Source organism: Diabrotica undecimpunctata, chromosome 5 (genome assembly GCF_040954645.1).
Source record: "Diabrotica undecimpunctata isolate CICGRU chromosome 5, icDiaUnde3, whole genome shotgun sequence".
In the NCBI taxonomy this organism is placed as follows: Eukaryota; Metazoa; Arthropoda; class Insecta; order Coleoptera; family Chrysomelidae; genus Diabrotica; species Diabrotica undecimpunctata.
In genome coordinates, this window is record NC_092807.1 from 101920399 (window position 1) to 101942532 (window position 22134).

A 22134-nucleotide genomic window follows, 5' to 3' on the forward strand; every position below is an offset into this window, starting at 1 on the left:
CAATATATGTGTTTGGATTATTTAACCGCACTATGCATTATGTGCAGTGAAGAAGAAAATGAGGAAGCAAACGGACAATAATTTCAGTTTTTGCCAAACTTGTTGAATATTTTTTTTTGATATTTCAACCGTTGTCGATATGTTTGTTGATATTTTGTATTCAAAAACTTGAAATGTTTTTGTAAATTATTTGTCAATACATGTTTGTATCTAAGAAGCCAATTTTTTTAACATGCATTTTTTTTCGAATGTAAATAAATTGATCATTTGTTACTATTAAAATATTAACAGAAAATTACAACCTAAGATATTCATTATTAAACAAGTTGGTGTCGGAGTTACTAACTCTGTTACACGATTTCACATTAAGGGAGGAAGGTTAAGATTATAAAGCATGGGCATATGTATGTCGTGGTAAAACTATTTAATAAAATTTATCAATCGGATGGGATAATAAGTCTGATGTATTACACATTTAAAATGTCAGTAAAGTTCACAGACGAATTTACCAAACATTTGATATAAGCACAGAACCGTGAAGAGTGGCGAAAAATGGGAGAGACCTATGTCCAGAAGCGGACAGAAGAGGTTGCATGATGATGATGATGATGATGATGATGATGATGATGATGATGATGATATGGACATTGAGATACCTTTGAACCTTAATGACCTTCGAATTATTATAACGTATCTATATTATCAGCAGCGGGCAGTGGGCACATCTATGCATTAATGAATACACGTCAGAAGAGTTCGAAATTAAGAGGAGGGATGCGACAGGGATGTGTATTGTCGCCTCTACTGTTCAACGCACACTTTGAAATAATTGTGAAAAAAACTCTCAAGGAAGAAACAGCTGCAGTAAAGGTCAATAAAAGACCAATTAACAACATTACGTGTGCGGACGATACTGTCTTAATGGCGGACAACCTCCACGATCTCCAGAGACTAATGAATATGGAGTATGGAGAAAAATAAGCATCAAGAAAACTAAATTTATGTGGTTATCAAAAACCCAAAATAATGATGAAAGCCTTATAATTAACGGTAATACTTTATCTTTGTCGTTGTCTCAAAAAGACCTCAATTACACAAAATAAGGTCCTTGATCACAGTTAGGCAGCTTCGATAGATGACAAGATTCAATATCGCCTTGTCTGTCGAAGTTCCGAAGAGTTGTATAATAGTTGAAAGATGTACACTAAGTCAATTAATACAGTACGATTGTTATAAAGGAGGATTGTTTTAAATAAAAAAAAAATCGTTCTCAAACGTAACTCCATTAAAATATCGTAGTATATACTATAATGCTGAAACGCTGTCAATTTCAATTTTCTGATTTATATCAGATTTTTTTACATCTAGTTTCTTGAATGATATAGTTACCACCGGTATTAACAAATTAATTCAATAAAATTGTATTTTCTGCTAATTTTTAATACTACCATTACCTAAACCGATTTTTCTGGGACAAACTTTAGTAGACTTTGCCTCGCCATGTAAGAATTAATTATCCAAATTTACCTGGTTTCTTAACTACGTCCATTATATAACGAGCTATAAAGTGGTGGTGGAGAGGTGAAAACGCAAAATCGGAATATATACTATAAATATCAACAAACGATTTTAAATGGTAATGAAAAGAGTTTAAAGAGTGGTTTGCCATGAAATCGTTACTGCTAGTGATTTGTTGTTGTACCTTTTACAATTTGGCACAAGGGAGAAACTTACAACAATTACGTAAGTAAATGTTATTCTTATTAAATAGATTAATAGTGCATCAAAATTTTTCCGCCAACGATACGATAGGATTTATTGTAACAAAACACAACCGGTAAAAGTTAATTAATGAGTAATAATGATCTTTTGTTACTAATAATTTTATATGTCTTTGTTTTTAAAAATTGTTGACTTTCTTTTTACATTGTTGCCGAATGTAACAACTAACCATATTCATAAATTCATAACGTTACGAATAAGATCATATTTAGCTCAAAAATACAATATACAATATATATATATATATATATATATATATATATATATATATATATATATATATATATAGAAAAGAAATTTAATCTTTGCAGATTAGTTAAATAGTAAACTCTTAAATATTGGGGAAATCTGCAAAAAAGGACTCTAATGTGTATCAATTGTTTCGCCGAACGTTTTCGCCAAAGAGAATTAATTTGGCTTCTTCAGGGCTGAAAGAGAGGTTCGTCCCATAGTAGCTTCCATTGGAACACCCACTGAAAATATCTCAGCTTTTGTTACAGACATACTTACTAATGCATATAATTATGAAAGTCAATATTACATTAAAGATTCTTTTGAGATGGTAAATAAATATAATGGTTACATACTACCATCAAATTATGTCCTCGTTAGCCTTGACGTTGTATCCTTATTCAGCAATGTTCATCTAAGAATATGTTTGACATCAATAGAGATCAACTGGGACCGTATTAGAGGTTGTTGTTCCATGTCTTACGACAGATTCATCAGCATCGTCGAATTTCTCTTTAACAACACTTACTTCTCATTTAATGATAAATTCTATCAACAAACTTTCGGTACCCCTATGGGAGCTAAGATTTCTCCTATCATTGCAACTTACGTTATGGATTATGTATTAGACTCAGTCATTCCTTTACTATCCTTTAATATTCCATTTATTAAAAAATATGTTGATGATATCATTTTGGCTATACCCAATGACAAGGTAGATGAACTATTAGATACTTTTAATGGTTATGACCCCTACATCCAGTTCACTATAGAGAGGGAAGATGGTAATTGGTCCGTCCCCTTTCTCGACATAAGGATGATCAGGGAAACCAACAACATCAAAATAGATTGGTATCAAAAACCGACCCATTCTGGTAGATACCTTAACTACAACTCATACCATAATAATTCTACCAAAGTCAACTTAATCAAACAGATGAAAAATAGAGTGACAAAACTATCAGATCCTTCATTTCATACAAAAAACCTACAAATCCTACAGAAACTTTTTATTTCAAACGCTTATCCAACACCATTAGTTAATAAGATTTTGTTTAATACTATCCATGACGAAGATATTTCACCTTCCTTCGCGACTAACAATGCTGATCCTGATGTCTTAAGTGGGAACCCAGTCTCGGATACTCCTATAAACAAATATTTTTCATTACCATATTTCAGAGATATCACTCCGGGGTTAACAAGGATTCTGAAAAGTGTTGAAAATAGCCTTGGCAATAATAATAACAACATTAAACTTAATGTGGCTTGTAGATCAGCCCTAACAATTAATAATCTTTATTCTAAGATAAAAGATAAGACTCCCATAGATAGGCTTAGTAATATTGTCTACAACATTCCATGTCTCTCTTGCAACAATTCCTACATCGGTCAAACATCTCAATTATTGAAATCACGTATTACACTACACAAAAGTGATTCTCGACTTCACCCTGACCGTTGTGCGACTATACTAACACCACAATTCTCCACCGTGAGAACAATAAATCTAAAAGAGAGTTCATTGAAATGTCTTATATTTTCCTTAACGGTTTCTCCATTAATGTTAAGAGTGACATCAAGAATCTAAGCGATATATACCACCTGTTACTTAAATCAGATACCAAGAACAATACTATATCACAGATAACTAACTTGACTGATATATCCATTAACAACTAACATACCTTTATAATTAATTTTCATTAACAAAAAATATATAACATTCCCTTGCTTTTCTTAGATACATCTCAATAAGGTTCAATAGTACATGAACAATATAATATAATTAAATAAAAAAAAATCAAAATAATATTTCCCTTTACTGGGATTTAAATTCATTCGTTTCTTACCAATGAACCTTAACGACATAAAGATTCATACGAACGAATGAAGTTGTCAGCGCTTGCGTTCTGGCTCAAACAGAACCTCACTTTTAACTGTCTGAAAATCAAAAATTTAGTTATTGCCGACAATTCAAAGAATTACCTCCTTTTAAATGTAGTTACATTGGGTTTTTCGATTAACCTTGGGTAAGCCTTTACGTGTCAAGTCAAAGCTACCATACATTTCAAACCTTATAAAAAACTTTTTTTGCACATAGTAACAAAAAACACCACTATGTTACTAGCAAAGTTTTTTAATATTCTAACTCTACAATTCTAAGTTACGGTAAGATCAATAATGTTTTAATAGATAATATATGGTAGCTAATTATAATTTATTCTCTTTCAGCCCTGAAGAAGCCAAATTGATTCTCTTTGGCGAAAACGTTCGGCGAAACAATTGATACACATTAGAGTCTTTTTTGCAGATTTCCCCAATATTTAAGAGTTTACTATATATATATATATATATATATATATATATATATATATATATATATATATATATATATATATATATATATATATAAAGACATTACTTGCTTTGCAACAGTAGGGATAGGTCCCATAGTCTTCTAAAATTACATAAAACCAAGACAAAAACAAAAAAGTTTCCAGAAATTAAAAGAAATAGGCTGCATGATAAATTACTTCGAATATCTGAAAGAAATTCATACAAAAGCTTAAAAAAACTTTTATTCAATACTTAATTAATAAGTAATAGCAATAGGTACACATATATATATATATATATATATATATATATATATATATATATATATATATATATAATATAATTTTACATTTACATTTTTAATCATTATCGCTATCTGATAATGGTTTGCGAAGTGGTTCAAAATCATCTTCATCGTCAGAAGAAACTGTCTCTGCAATAGATATTTGCGTTAAAAGTGATGGATTTTCACAAACTTTATTCTCATTCTGTGTAGCCTTTTCTTTTCTGATACTGTAATCAGTAATTTAACTTTGCGATGATGATGCTATTTATGTAGCTCACGATATCCTGACATGCAGTTCTGCAGCTCACGTTGTAATTTAAAGGCTCGTTCAGAATTGGGGTCATTTACTGCAAAGTTAAAGACCTCCTTGAATTAATTTTGAGTGAAGGGGTTTGTTTTTCTTCCTCATCATTATCATCTTCTAGACTCACGATGCCATCTAAAGTTAGATCTTAAGTTTGATAAATTATATCATGGTCACTTAATGCATCATCCACAAGCAATTCATCTATTATCGTGGCTGAAGGTATTAAAACTGAAGAGCTTTTTCCTGGATTAAATACCCACTTACAGGAATTCTTCTTTGAATTAGTTCCTCAATTCGAATTTCGATGGCTTTTTCTAATAATATATTCCATGAGTAAGATAAAAATTTGGCGCTTAATTTTGTACTAGAAATTATAGATTTTCTTATAGCAACTTCATTCTTCTTAATTTCTTACAGTTGATTCGCCTAAATTAAAATGTTTTCCAATTGCCGTAGATCCTTCTCCTTTTCATAAGCGATCTAAAATTGCAATTTTCCAACGAAATTGATATGGCAAAAACCTCTTCTAATGAAAAATAAAACTTTACGACGCTCACTTGAAATCTTTCAATCCGAAAACCGTGACCGTTCACCGCTAAGAGAAAAATTATTTTAAAACAATACCAGGTTATACCTTTCAATGCGAAACTCGCAATAATGTAATAGGGACATCATGTAACAAGGGAATCCTCGAATTGCAAAGGCTCAGTTTACTGTTATCTGGATGTGAATAGTTAATATTTAATTATAATAGGTAATAACAGAAATTTTTGTATGAAATACAAATTACACAACTTTAAAATCGCATAAAAATAATCCGTATAAAAAGAGACCTTTAATGGTCCTTAAATAATTGTACAAAAAGAAATAGTAGAGTCTACACTTCAAAATATTACAATTTAAGCGAACTTGCCTTAATAAAATGTTGATGAAAGATTGTTGATATTGAATTTTTTTTCTTTTTTGGCTAGTAACAGTGCTAGTTGTTGGTAAATCCGGTGGTGCTGGGTATAGTACCAGATTTCGGGAGGCAAGGTTTGGAGCCCGTAATTCTTCGCACAGCTGAAGAATAAACTTACGACGACTGATTTTACTTCCAGTAACTTCTTTATAAATAATTCATGCATTTATTGCTCCTAAGTCAAGAATGTTATAAAACACGTGCATTGGCCATCGTCTTGAAGCAACTTTTGTAGTATAAAGACGCGTCATTTGGTCCACTACATCAACCCCGTATTTTGTTTTATTATAAAAACTTACTGTTTGAGGAAGTTTTTTTCCATCGACAGCAACATCCACTGATTGATGTAATGAGCTCAACAAAAGCACATTTTTGTGACTCTTTCCTTGGTATGCAGTAAGTGTTATCTTTTTGTCGCTCTGGAATATATGGGTAACATATAATTCTCCATTTTTACTCTTTACGCTTAGAGGAACTTCCTTTCTGTTGCGATTCAAAGTACCCACAAGACTTGTTGATTTTTTTTGCAATGCCTTGGCCAATTTTAACGATGTAAAGTAGTTATCTGTCGTAACATGTTTGCCCTTTCCCAGTTGATTTTCCATTAACCGCAAAACAACATGTTCACCAACACTTGTATCTTTCTTGCGTAGATGATCAGTGCCAGTATAAGGGTAACCATTTACAATATATTTTGATTCCACGCATGTCAAAAGCCAAAATTTTATGCCAAACTTATCCGGCTTATTTGATATGTACTGTGTGAACGGGCACCTGGCTTTAGAAGGCAGTAGTTGTTCGTCCACAGTAAGGTTTATTCCCGGTTTGTAACATGTACCACTATTTTCTATAAATCCATTCCAAACCGCAGAGGCTAGAGCAAATTTGTCGGTTTTCAATCGTTCAGATCTCGTTTGCTTTATGTCAAATCTGAGATATTTTAATATCCTTGAATCTGTCTCGTGGCATAGTTTGCCTAAAAAACTGAGGACCCCATACTGTTGATCACAAGCTGTTGGTTGGGAAATTTTTGGCGCCGTAGACTCCTCTTGCGTACATAATAGCAATGGCAGCCTCCAGTTCTTCCAAAGTTATAGTACATGTGTCATTTTTCAAACATCGATGTGCTTCTGCAATAGTGCATTCTTTTATATGACGTAACATGCTGTCGTTGATTATTAGATGCCAAGCACTTACCACACAATTGTTCCTCACGTTCCTTTTTGCATACGACGTAGGACCTGATTCCTCTCGATAAATGTTGTGCTGAGCGCGGCGTCCTGTAATGAGCAAATATTCAATGAATATGAAGATACTAAAAATCATAATCTTACCAGGTACTGATCCAGAATCAATAACTTTCCACGTTGTTCCGTCTTTCGATTGTTCGGTGTCTCCGATTGAAATAGTTTTTCCTTGTTGACCTCTTTTTCTCTTGTGACTTGGCTTAGATGCACTTGGATTCACGATAAAATTAGCTGACTCGTGCTGTTGAGTTATAGAAGCAGTGTTTACATAAATTGGTGAGTCTTGTACAATAAAACTTTCTAACTGCTCTGAAGCATTAGAGTCAGTTGAATCATTATTTTGTGGTGGTACGTATTATTTGTTCATCGTCTGACTCATTATTTTCTGCAAATTCAGATTCACCTCCCGAAACATCTTCTTGTATTTTTCGTATTTCTTCAAGAAGTTCAAGCTCTGATAGTCCACGACGAGACAGCTTTACAGTCGTCTTGAATTTTCACAATTGAACGAATGTTTCAATATTCTAGAAACGAGAGTCAGCAGAACCTAATAAACCGCTTAATAAACAAAATACTTTCAAGGAACAAACTTCTTCTTAGAGTGCCATATCCCTACGGAACGTCGGCGACTACCATGCTTATAATATTTTTATACTGATCTCGGTCTTGCGCTACGTGTAGCAATTGGTCCGCTGTCAAACCTGTCCAATGCCGCAAAATCCTCAACCAAGAGAGTTTCTTCCGTCCTATCCATTTCTTTCCTTCGATTTTACCGTTGAGAATTAGCCGAAGGAACTCATATCTTGGTCCTCTGATTATATGTCCAAGATATTGTAGTTTACGCCTCTTAATAATATTTAATAGAGTTCGTTGATGTCCCATTCTTCGAAGAACTTGTTCGTTTCTGGTTCTGCTAGTCCATGGAATTTTTAGTATCCTTCGATACAACCACATCTCAAACGCCTCGATTTTATTCATAAGGAACAAACAGTGTGTAACAAAATACCTTCTAGGAATAAACGTACATAAACATAATTTTATCTATCCGACAGAAAGTTAAAAGAAATCTTCAAATTTCCGAGAAAACGATAATAATTAATACAGGGCCCCTTCAGACTTCTATGGTAGGTTTGTTAGAAAATCCATTTAATAAATTTAGTAAACAATATTTTTTTGCTTTAAATAAGACTTTGTATTAAAATATTAAAAGTCATAAAATATGAAATTATTATTGTGTCAAATAAAAGAACTGCAATAACTTCAAATCACAACAGGAGCCAAATTGGCCCCTCCGACTTTCTAGTGTTAATATTGTTTTAACTAAAACAGAGCTAACTTAAAGAAAACAACTTAAGTGCACACATGTATGCTACATATTATGTGCTATATGTGGCGCCCTCTATCAGCTACATCAAAGTATGCAATCAATTATAATTTCTTAATATATTTGGCACGTTACATCAAAGGTGTCACTGGCAACATCGACAAAATTCTTAAATCAACAGGAATAAAGACACTATTTATTACACCAAAAAAAACTTTTATCTCTTGTCCGATCAATCAAAGACAACATCCTAAATGAACAAGACGGAGTTTATGAAATCTCTTTGCTGACTGCCCCCGATCCGATATAGACCAAACAAATCGTAGAATCCAAAAGAGGATTTATGAACATTTAATTTCGGTTCGCAATTCCGACTCAATTTTAGCTCTAGGTCAACATCATTTTGATACAGAATCTGAATACAGATTTTGAAAACTCCAGAATCATAGCCCTTATCCGCTTCTCTAAACCAAGAATTAACCCAGAAGCCATAGAAATTGAAAAAAGGACAAAAAATGGCTCAATAAAAGAGATAACAGCATGCGGCTATCTCCAACTTGGAGAAAATTCATAAAGAAAATATCATCCACTCCACCCATCAATCAAAATCCTACTGTCAGAAATGTTCGCGCCAATCCCTGAGCCAATCCATACGCCAACCTCCACCCAAACCACGTCACTATCGACGGTATAAATGAACCGTCCTCTGTTCCCAGTACCAGTAACGCATTGATTAGTGATCAGTGTAGTACTGTCTCGGGGCTCAGGAGACTGAAACCTCGAAAGCCCTGAAGAAGACATCAAAGAGGATGTCGAAAGGTCGGCGCAATGATCAGCGACGCGGTGCGACCCGGAATACTGTTGAGTTTGATATTAAATCCTGTGATACTATTAATCTTAGCTCTAGGTTTAATATATATATATATATATATATATATATATATATATATATATATATATGTGTGTGTGTGTGTGTGTGTGTGTGTGTGTGTGTGTGTGTGTGTGTGTGTGTGTGTGTGTGTGTGTGTGTGTAGAAAATTAAATCTTTTAGCAGAAGAATTAAATGGCCAAATATAAAATATGACTTCGGAAGACAAATTCGTTAAACTTCCCGTGCTCGAATCGGTATCAATAGAGTGTTATAACTCATTTCAGCATATCCTTGCCTCATCAGACACTCGGGCTGATACAAATTCAAACTCGGAGTCCATCCGAATGTCTCCAAAAACTTGACCACTGCAGTGGTTAGCGTACAGAGGTGCCACCTGCTTTGGCGGGCATGAACGAAAATTATTTAATATCATCGTTTTCTGTCCTCTGGGCTATACGAAATGTGTAAAAGATTAAATCTGTTAGCAACAGCTGCTATCGCTTTGTTGAATTAAATGGCCACATATATGGCCTGGAAAGGCAAATTCGTGCTCGAATCGGTATCAATGGAGTGTTATGACTCATTTCAGCATATCCCTGCCTCATCAGACACTCTGGCTGATACAAATTCAAACCGCCAAGCAAGAATATTCCTATAACCGGGATATTCTAATAACCGTTCGTTAATTGCTAGTAGCAATAATTTCTACTAACAATAATTGAAACTGAAAACTTTATTTTCAAATTATTGTACTAATAAGTTATTATGTTTTGTAATAATACAGCAGTGTAACTATTAATAATTTTTTTAAAAACGAAATTACATTATCTGTGCATGCATACACTAATAAGTATGAAATATATGTAATTTGTAGATATGTACATTTTCTTATTAAAATACATACAACAGAATTGCTTATTTTTTTTGCAGACATATGTACCATGTAAAAAGTTATGACGACTGAAATTAGACTAAATGTTCGATTTCTTGGCTTAAAATTTGTAATTATTCTTAAACTATAAACTTTTAGATATTTGAAAATTTATCTTTAAAAAATTGTTTATAAAATTTTTTATCGCTTTTTGAGATGGGGGGCCTGCATGTAAAAAATTGTAGATAAGATAGAACAGTTTTCAACTATCCACCTGCCATATACAGAAAGGTGCCAAGCTGTTGGACTATTTATTAGAGGGCACCACGTTAGGCTAGCCTGAGTTATAATAATAATTTTTTGTTCCATATAATAGCATAATTTATGAAATAATGTGTAAAATAGATTGTAACGATAACAACGTAATTTTGTAATATAAAAAATTATATTTCAAAAGTGTAATTAATGCTCACGTAAAAGATTTTTTTATATTTAAAAATACATTTCTAATTATCGAAATAATTGCTTGTATCACAATTTTTACTGGTAATTAAATAAAAAGAACTTTAAAAAACATTTAAAATAAATCATGCTTACCGTTATATCATTAACAGTTGTCTACAGAGTGATTCCTAATGAACCGGTTTTACGAGTATTCGCCAAACCAAAAAAAATACTTCTAAAAGTAAACATTGCATGTATTTTTTAATATACATCTGGTACGCTCAGGTCTTGAATACTGCTCTGTTGTTTGGTCCCCTTTTCATCAAGTATACATTGATGGATTAGAGAACGTTCAAAGGAAGTTTCTAAGATCTTTAGCTTTTAAAGCACATATTAATATAAAAAATACTGAAAATTATTTCATAGATTATTCTATAATAATGTCTCAATTTAACATTGCTATATTGAAGAACCGCAGGTTGAGAGCTGATATGTTATTTTTGTTTAAAATTCTAAACAACGTTATTAATTGTCCCTCGTTATTAGCCAATGTACACTTAAACACAATACATAGAACTCGACACACTGCACTTTTTTATATTCCTTTTCACAGAACTGATTATGCTCGTCATTTCCCCTTGCCGAGAATGCTCAGCTCTTGCAATGACCTCCTATTGCATCCTTTCTGCCCAAACATTAATGCTTTCAAAAGGAAACTTAAGAATGTAATTACTAATCTAGATATATGATATATTTATATATATATATATATATATATATATATATATATATATATATATATTTTTATATATAACTTTTATGATTTTATATTTCTCAAGATATCGAGATCTTAGTACGCTAGACTCATCAACAGTAAACTTCTGCACGTTTGTTTGCAACGATTAGTCCTTGTCAAATTTGAATGCCGTAAATAACCACTAAGAGATTTGAGCAGTCGACGTGTGGATGCTCCGCTAATATTCAGTTTATAAGCAGTACGTCAAAGGCTTCATTTTGGTGACTGTAAGATCTCATCAAGAAGGCGTCTTTGAATATTGTTGGTAAGAACTGCTTTTAGACGACCGGAAGCGCCCTTGCGTTAATACAAAACATTACCAGTGTTAATTAATTTCTCAAAGATTGCTAACATTACATTTTTATGGGGAGCCGGTTTGTCTTAGCGATATTTTCAGACACTTGTTTCAAACTGCTCCATTGTTGATATAACAAGTAGTGACAAATAAGCTCAATCAAATACGTATTTTGTGTGCAATTTCATAGATTTCGGTACTGTTTATTTTGGCGAATACCGTATTTTGCTTACACAAATTCTGTCATTGAACTCAACACTTTTGAATAATTGAAATAAGTAATTATAATTATAATTGTTATTTTAATTGTAATCTATATTTTCTTAGATTGACTTACACAAAATATCGTAAAGTCTACAATCCTCCTTTGAAATCTACCAACTGCAACCCAACAGGATTCAATAAAAAATATATCCCCTTGAGTGTAACATTAAGTGGATCTATCAATTATAGTGATAGCGGGGTTATCGAGAGTGGTGGGGTGAGAGAGACGAAGAGAAGAGTTGATGCCTAAGACAGTGTTGCCAGATTTCTCCCAACACGTCGCATTCTTTCTCAGCGGCATAGGGAACCTTTTTTTATGAATAACCCTCGTACTTAACTAAAATCTTATATAATATTGAGCCATATACAGATAAATTACCCTCCTAGGATTTTGAATGTAAGATATAATATCAAACAATTCCACTAATCGATTTAAATATTTCTGAAAATAACATAATATGTTAATAATATTATTATTTTCAAAGCAGAAACAAATAATTTAATAAACAAATACCAATTGGTGTTTACCGATGAATCTAAAAATCAAAATGAACATTAGGGGGGTGGTTGGAGTATACATACCAAATAAACTAATCCTATACTCTTTAAAACTACTATCCGAACTAAATATATGTAATGCAAAAATTAGTACAATAAAGAAAGGGGTTAGTGTGTTCCTCGAAAAAAATATTTCAGAAAGTACTCTTTTATGAGTGAAATTAATAAATTGAAACAAAGTGCTAAACTAGATGATTTCTCACAATAGTAACCAGAAGAATAATAGTGAGACTCAACAGCAACGGCAATACATTCAAACTAACTTGAATCCCAGGACATAGTGTCATTAAGGAAAATGAAAATGTAGATAAGCAAAAATTGGAAATAGTCTTAAAGTTCCTGCTAATATAAAAGTAAATTATAATGACATACTAACGAAATTCAAAGCCAGAATCAAAGAAAATCACAACAATTTCTAGAAAAACTCCATTTAATTGAAAGAGAAATGGTATGGAGAAATACAACAATCATTTCTGGATACAGCATGGTTTTAAAAGATTCCATATTGATTCAATTGATAGAAGACACTTCAACGAACATTATAAGAATGTTTTCTATTTAACAATTTAATTGTTTAAATGGTAAACTTTGATCCAATTGTTAGAACTGCAGTTTTAACAAATTTCGTGAAAAACAATTGCAAATAGGCATTCTATGGGAATTTTCCAAGTATAACTCAGCTTTCATACGTTCGAATAACTTTCAAAACCTCATTTTAAAGTTAATTGTTTCAGCTTTAAAAAACTAACTTTCAAAATTACTTTATCTTTATTAATAAAAAAGTTAAAATGTCACGTATGAAAACTGTTATACTTGGAAAAGCCTCATCGAATTTCTATTTTGCAATTATTTTTCACGAAATTTGTTATAACTCCGGTTCTAACAATCGGATCAAAGTTTACCAAATGCCTCTTTTTAATTTTTTTCCAAACGGACAATTTTTATTTTGGTTTCTCTTTTATCTCTCTTCTCTTCTCTTTATTTTCATCTCCTTAACTAATAGTTATTAATTATATAGTACACATTAATTATATAGTACACATAAGAAAAATAGAAGCATTCGAAATGTGGTGTTACAGAAGAATATTAAAAATTCAGTGGGTTCAAAGGATTACCAATGCTGAGGTACTACGCCGTCTAAATAAGGAGTTAGAAATTATGAACAGCATAAAAAGAAAAAAACTAGAGTATTTGGGTCACATAACCACAGGAGAAAAATATGAGCTGCTGAGAATTATTATGCAAGGAAGGATCCAAGGAAGAAGAAGCATAGGAAGAAGACGCATCTCCTGGCTGAAGAACCTTAGAGAATGGTTTAACTGTAGTTCACTACAACTTTTCAGAGCAGCAGCCAACAAAGTGACCATAGCCGTTATGATATCCAACCTCCGATAGGAGATGGAACTTTAAGAAGAAGAAACTAATAGTTTAGGAGATACAAAAATTTAAACAATTAAATTGTTAATAACAAACTATCTGACGGGTTTTCAGCCTGGTACCCTCAAAAAATCAAATCTACGCTTTAAAAAACATAAAGAAAACGTCAAGGTGCCGAGGGGACATAAAAGTGCATACTCAACATCCCCTTTACTGCTAGCCTAATAGTAGTAATAGTAGTAATATTTTCTACTAGAGATTCAGCAGATAAAATTTCATCCATTCTTTATGAAATATTCTTTATGCTAGAAACTAAACATTTTCTTAATCAGAAACATCAATACATAATTAAATACTTTAATTTATATCAAGAATAATTAAAAAGTTAATGTGTTTATTTAAAAAAATATTTAATTATCAGCTCATTATATTTTATTTTCGATTATTTTGCCATCTTATATCTTCAAAACAGTGATTACCTTGATTTTTGGCCTTCATTAGTATTCAAAATAGTCTTACATTATGTTTACCTGCGCAGTTTTTGTACCGTATATATTATACTAAACACAACGTTTAACATCATTACCGTATACGGACTAAAACATTCTTTGATCGACCTTCGCATCATATATGCTACATATAGATATACACAAAAACATGTTTATATTATATATATATATATATATATATATATATATATATATATATATATATATATATATATATATATATATATATAAGAAAAAAGAAGTACTTGTGACTCGTTTGGAAAAAATATATAACTGTTTTGGATGGGTTGGAGTCAATAAAAGGGCTATTGGTTAACTATTTTTTATCTCGAGCTTTCAATTGTGTTTACAATTATTATCAAGAGCTGCTAAAAAAGACAAAATATCTTACAAAGTTGAACTAGAAAGAAAAAACAATTTTTGTTAACTCACCAGATAAAATTAGTTTAGTAAATAAAAATTGCTGCTAATACATCTCAAAAATAATTAATATAAAAATGTCCTAATCTAATAAATGCTTCTCTGAAATTTTTAGTATAATTTTGAAAACATTTTTTTAATACAAAAACAATTGAATTTATTATATATAATATATAATTTATTTATTTATTACAAATAAATTCAATTGTCATTGTCTTTGTAAGATATTTTGTCTTTTTTAGCAGCTCTTGATAATAATTGTAAACACAATTGAAAGCTCGAGATAAAAAATAGTTAACCAATAGCCCTTTTATTGGCTCCAACCCATCGAAAACAGTTGTATATATATATATATATATATATATATATATATATATATATATATATATATATATATATATATATATATATATATATATATATTGTTATGATTGTTTATTTTGACTTTAATCTTAGTTTATTGAGCCAATAAAAAAATATAACTTATTTGTTATCAAAAGTAAAATAAACTCCTTATATTACCTGTGTTCGATGGATTCAAAGATTTTTTAGTTGTCTTTTATCGGGATAGAGAAGAAGGATGAGACTAAAAAATATATTATATTACAAAAATTTACTTTTCTTTATTTTATATGAACGAATAAAACAATTATCAAATTCTGTCGTTATCTTATCAATCAGTATACAAGAAAATAAATCAAATTTTTATAATAATAAGATTTTAAATCTACATACATTTATATTAAGTGAAAACCAATTTTACTTAAATTTTTCTTTACTTGAAACTAGAAACAACAAAACTTTAAACTTTTGATTAGCCTAACAAAACCTCAGTTCTTAAATTTAAATGCTAATGACCATGATGTCCAACCGATCCTTCACATATATAAAATTCAATTGTACAAAACACTTACAGCTTATTTTCTTATTGAGTTGTATGTTGGAACATACCCAGAAAAGTCCAGTCTCCTCAACGATGTGATCTCTCCTCTTTGGCACCTCGGCTCCTTCCTAACGTCTCTGCAAACCTCCTGCAGACTACACAAAAACACCTGATTCACTTCTCCAAACTCAACTACTTATTTATGACACAAGGACCTCCTTTTGTCAACTTGATGCCGTAGAAATACTTTCACATATACTTCACAAATTGCCCACGGTAGATACAAGGACCTCTTTTAATCTACTTGTTATCTCCTTCTGCAAAACTATTCACTTCTTTCACAATGCCGGTATCCAAACTCACGAACCACACCCTATCTTGAGACAAACGACTGTTTCCTTCGATGACCAAATTATAACTGACCTCTCCCCTTTTCATGATCGGCTCACAAATTCCCATTTAAAAACGACCGTCCAATCAAAAGCTCAAATTGTGTTTACCATGATTTTGGAAAAGCCTAATTTCGGTTTCAGGGAAAAACTAAATAGCTTACTTTAAAATTGGTTTTGTCTATACACAATTTATACATATTTCAGAAGATTAGAATATGGTCATTTAATACTCGATTATACAAACAATGAAAAGATTAACTTACAGGTAAAATGTCTTCTAATTCTAAACAAAGGTTTTTTGATAATTTTGTTTGAAACGGAAAAAGGTCGTTTGCCAAACAAATTTCTATTCTTATCTACACTAAATCTTATCTTAAATTACTATATACAATTTGTTTATATTGATATCTTAAAACTTTATTTCGATGGATTTTTTTATTTATTGTTCTTTGGTTGGGAAAGAAGAAACATAACAATATATATATATATATATATATATATATATATATATATATATATATATATATATATATATATATATATATATATACATATATATTATGTAATACTTGTGGCTTGAACAAAGGTTTCCTGAATTTTGAGCTCATTCTGAAAGTATTACTTTCTCATTGATTGTATAAATATTGAGTTCTTGTTATTTGGCTCAAAAAATGTATAATTATGGAAACATTAATTGTACCGAAACTCACCTATAATCTTTTGTGAATAAGTAAAGTCAGTCGTTTTGGAACATAAGTAATTTTTAATAAAAATTCAGTTGGAATAAAGCTACGATTGGAGTACATTTTCAAAATGAAATAATAAAACATTTATATATAAAAAGGTTAAATCTGTCTTATAGTAACAACAAATACCATTCGTGTATGAGACGTAAAGCAACCAGAGAATCTTTCAAAATTATAATTCAATAATACTCCGCCAAATGTATTATGTTTTTGCAAAATTTTAGAATGTATTTAATTCGCAGAACAAAATAATTTTTTTTTTCAATACAGATTCACTCCTCTACAAATACTAGATCAATTCTTTTCAAATAATCATATTAACTGTAAGCAGGTTTAAACTAAAAACTGCATGCAAAAAGACAAACAAAATATAGACGTTAAATGAGAAGTAAAAAATTAAAAGAATATCTTTCACTAAAAGATTCGATTCCTGACGATTGTAAAATTTAATAAAAGTCATAGATGTTATCCGATTAATAACAACATTGAAGCTTCTGTTTAATTACATTAACATATTTAGTTTATATAATAATAGTATGAAGCTCTGCGCTAGCCTACAGTACCGCCTGCTGCTCCACTTTTATAATGTAACTTACTATTTTTAAACATCTTATTTAGTTTATATAATAATTAAATTTACTGTCAAATGATGTTTATTTATATTTTCATAATTTAATATAAAAATAATTTCATATTAATACAATTAGTAAAATATTTTAAAAATTTTCATATTTTTGTAGACACATCGGAAGAGTTCATTTGTATACCTAACGCGGGGTGGAAGTTAGGTAAACAAAATGTCAAAACTGGCCATTATTTGTTATTTTGATTTTTGAAATGTTTCATAATTTGTGCAAAATTTTAAAAATATAGTATGAAGCATAGTATGAAGCTTCACGGTAGTTTACAGTACCACCTACTGTACCACCTTTTTTTCCTATGGCCCGTTTTACCGTTGATTATCTATTTAAAATAAAAAATGAAGCATAAACTAGTATAGTAAAGCATAAAAGGCAATTGAAAGTGAAATTTAATATAAGAATAAACAGAATAGGATGTGACACTAGACGAGAATATTCTTCAAATGATTTCAAGAAATTTTGTTTAGAAATAGGAATAAAATTAATAAAGAATGAATAGGATCCTCCTGAATAAATCAAGAATAATAATGATTACAAAATCAACCTATATTATCTATACATGTCATACCGTTAATTAATGAACTGTGGCCCGACTGTCTATAAAGGCGGCTACAGATACAACTGCAAGCTTGTCCAGCATGCTTGTTCAATCTTTTTGTACAAGTATGCACAATTTGCCTTTGGCACCACACGTACAAGCATGCTTGATAAAAATAGAGATAGTTTAATAAAATATGTCAACTTCGGACGACGATACGCTCGCTTTGGCCGCTTTTGTTCTTGTGAAAAAAAAGAAAATCCCGAATAAAAAAGCCTGCGGTGTGGTGTAAACAATGGCTGATAAAAAGGAAAACCTATTCTCACATTAGCTTACTAAATGAGCTGCAAATATATCCGCGTGACTGGCACAATTATCAATGGATGAATAGACGTATTTAAACATTTTGTGTCTTGTATCACCTTTGATTCAAAAGCAGGATACGATCATGAGAGAAGCTGTAACACCACATGAAAGATTAACGGCAACATTGCGATTTCTTGCGGCTAGAAGTAGTTATTAGAACTCCTTCTCATTCAAGTTAGATAATGATTTTGTAGATGTCTCTTGATCTCGTAAAAAGTGAAACGGGTGGTAGTACCAAAGCGTCGACTCATAACATTCATATGCACCCATTCCAGAGTTTATTTTTTTTAACAACTGCATCCTTGTCGTCATTAATGTCAATTAACTTATATTTTTCTAATAATATTTTGTATGCTGCATCCCTCTTTGATAACGTGCCAAAGATATGGCTGATTTTGGTATTCTTGAATAAACTCTTCCAATAATTTACGGTTAACCTTTTTGAGATCACTAGTCATGACAAAAATTACTCAAATGCTACCTCACAAAGCAACATAACTTGTTCAAGCTTAAAAATCTTGGGTACACACGTACCGTTTTGCTTGCGCAAGAGCGTTTAATTCAAGCATGCATAATTAAGATCCTTTCAATCCTCAAGCCGATTGTACAATCATAAAGCTTGCACCACATTTCCCTACAGACACTCAAGCGTGCTTGTACAAAAAAATTGAACAAGCATGTTGGATAAGCTTGCATGTGTGTCTGTAGCCGCCTTAAGGAAGCAATTGAAGAAAGCATAAAGTGGCACAAAGCTATAGAAACTGAGCTTAAGTTCATCATCATTCTGGTTTTACAACCCTGTGTGGGTCCTAACCTACTCAAAGATTTCTCTTCACTCGCTCCTATATATCGACTTCCTCCGCCAAGCACGTATTTCCATATTTCTCATGTATTCATCGATGTTATCTAGGAATCTTGTTTTGAGTCTTCACCTTCTGAGCGAACAAATGAGTCTATCAAGGAGCGTTTTTCTACTTGGGTCATTTTGTTCCATCCGCATTACATGCCCTACCCACCTCAGATATAATGTCCTAATATATTTTACGATATCTGGTTCCTGATATATTCATCTTCTCCACATTTCTTTATTATTCACGGTTTCATAGCTTTAGTACTTTTCTTTCAAAACAACCCAATATGTTTTCATTACTTTTTGTTAGAGTTCAGATCTCTGATCCGTCTGTTAGGACTGTCCGTATTATGTTTTGTAGAGTTTTACCTTTGTTTCTCGATATAATTGAGGATTTAAGGAGATTGAGTCCAAAATAGCATCTGTTGGCCATACAAATTCTAAGTTTTATCTGTGGTAGTATTATTTTCAATGTTAGCGAGTGCTCCCAGGTATACAAATTCGTTAACTGCTTCGATGACGCCGTTTTCTATAAGTGATCGTAGGATTTGTGGTTGCTGAGCTAAAATTATTTACATAATGCAGGTGACTGCAGAGTTATCAAATCACAAAAAGGCTATGGACAAAAAATGGGTTTTCAAAACAATAACAAACCTTTTTGGATCTTGACCTCCTCGAAGTTGTTACTTCATTTCGACCTATTATATTCTTTTTTTTTAGTTGGTAATATTTAGTCTTTTTTCCACAGGATCCACATGTCTGTGTCTTTATTATCCATTCTGGACTATGGATGTATACTTTATGGATCAGCAAGTAAACAAATTTTAAATAAAATTGATGTATTTCAACGGACTGTTCTACGTACTTGTATGGGAGCAATGAAGTCTACTCCAATAGCTCCATTGCATGTTGAAGCTTTAGAACCTCCTTTAAATTTTAGACGGGATTATCTAAGTGAAAAATTTGTAGTGAAAATTTCATATATCAACAATTCTTTATATTCTGGCATAAGCTCGCTAAATACCGAGGATCTAACAAACAGTTACTGGATTCATAAAAATTCACCAACCCTTTGCACGGCCTTTAGAGCCATGTGTAACAATAAGTATACCAACAGTATTAGCAACCTTGAGATTAACGACTATTTCGCATTTTTTAATGAAGCTGATATATACATACCAACATATTATAGTATTCCATCATTAGATTCATGCATCTTAAATGCTTACATAAAAAAATGGCCCATGGCAACTGTAATCTATACAGATGCATCCAAAACATCGGAAGGGACCGGATGTGCTTTCTATATTCCATCCAAGTCAATAGAAAAAATGTTCAAACTACCTCTCAATTGCTTAATTTTTAGTGCTGAAGCTCTTGCAATTCTTGAAGCCTTGAAATATTTTGACAGTTTAAACAATAATGCAGTTTTAATAATATCCGATTCATTATCAGTCTTATTATTTCTCAAAAATACAAAGTTACCCAATTATAATTCTAATCCTTTTATTTACCAAATTAAGAACATACTTGTTAACCTTAAAAATAAAAATAAAACTACGAATTTTATTTGGGTAAAGGCTCATGTTGGTATAAAACATAATGAACATGTTGATTACATTGCAAAAGCTGCAATAACCTCGACAGCTGAAATTTTACCAGATGAGAGAATTTGTGTTCCTGATGCTTTTCTCATCTCTAAAAGAAATCAAACAGATCGTTGGAATACCGCCTGGCAAACTTTTTGCGACCACTCAACAACACAATACGTGCATATACAACCACACATCCCTAATTCCAGATGGTTTAAGAATTTCAATACCGCTCGTAAATATACAACAACTTTAATAAGATTGAGATTTGGCCACGCTTGTTATCCTGTTCATCTTGCTCAAATCAAAATATATAATTCAGACTTATGCGAAACTTGTCAAGAACAAGGAGATCTTAACCATATCTTTTTTAAGTGTTCCAAATATCTTCAGCATTCAAGATCTCTTTTAAACAACTTGCAAAAACTAAAAATATTTCCTCCATATCAAATAAATAACCTGTTGGCTACTAATAATAAAAAAGTTTATGATTGTTTGATTAAATTTATACATAGTGCAAATGTGTGTCTGTAGTCAATCTCAGCTAAGCTCGTTAACCTTTGTTCTAACCCAATTGTTTATTTACCTTTCTTTCCGTGACCTATTGCTAGTAATGTCTTAAACAAATGTCCTGATGGGTCCCTGGACGAGAAGTGAGTATCCCTGTTGTTCCTTATATTTGTTTTTTCTTGATATAATTTTCTCTTTTTGTTTGATTCAGTTATAGGGATTTTATGAGGTTTTTTGACTCGAATAGATACACTTTTTGCACTAGCAATTAATAGTATAGATTATACACTTATGTAGGTATACACTGTATAATGTACACTTATGTATGCACTTATGTGTATATGCATACACTTTTTTTTTCTTTAGTATTAATTATATCAGAATATTGATATTAGTAATTTTTCTTTTATTATATCTCAATATGTAATTGGCTAAATAGCTAAGTGCTAAAGCCACAAAAAAAAAAGTGTCTTTATTATTTAGTTTCTTAAATATTTCGTCTTTTTGTGTCATACTAAGTAATATTATAGTATATTACATAACGAGAGTTGTAAGAAGTTTATTACATGCGACTAAAAAAGTTGCGCGCGAGCCGCGTAGCGTCGAGCGCAGTAATTTTACAAGCATGTAATAAGCTTACAACTCAAGTTGTGTACTATACTTTTTCTACGATTATTTTCATTTATAAAAATAAAAAGTATAACAAGCAACTTTTATTTATTTAACAAAATTC

At 31.4% G+C, this 22134-nt stretch overlaps 1 protein-coding gene across 1 annotated transcript in view; it reads left to right on the forward strand.

Annotated features, from left to right (window-relative positions):
- Window positions 1–1584: 1584 nt before the first annotated feature.
- The window catches only part of LOC140441577 (circadian clock-controlled protein daywake-like), a 36049-nt gene continuing 15499 nt past the window's right edge, over window positions 1585–22134 (forward strand). Inside the window, exon 1 of the mRNA XM_072532397.1 lies at window positions 1585–1743. Within this exon, the coding sequence (XP_072388498.1) occupies window positions 1668–1743 (76 nt within the window). The 5' untranslated portion in view covers window positions 1585–1667. The remainder of the gene's footprint in view (window positions 1744–22134) is intronic.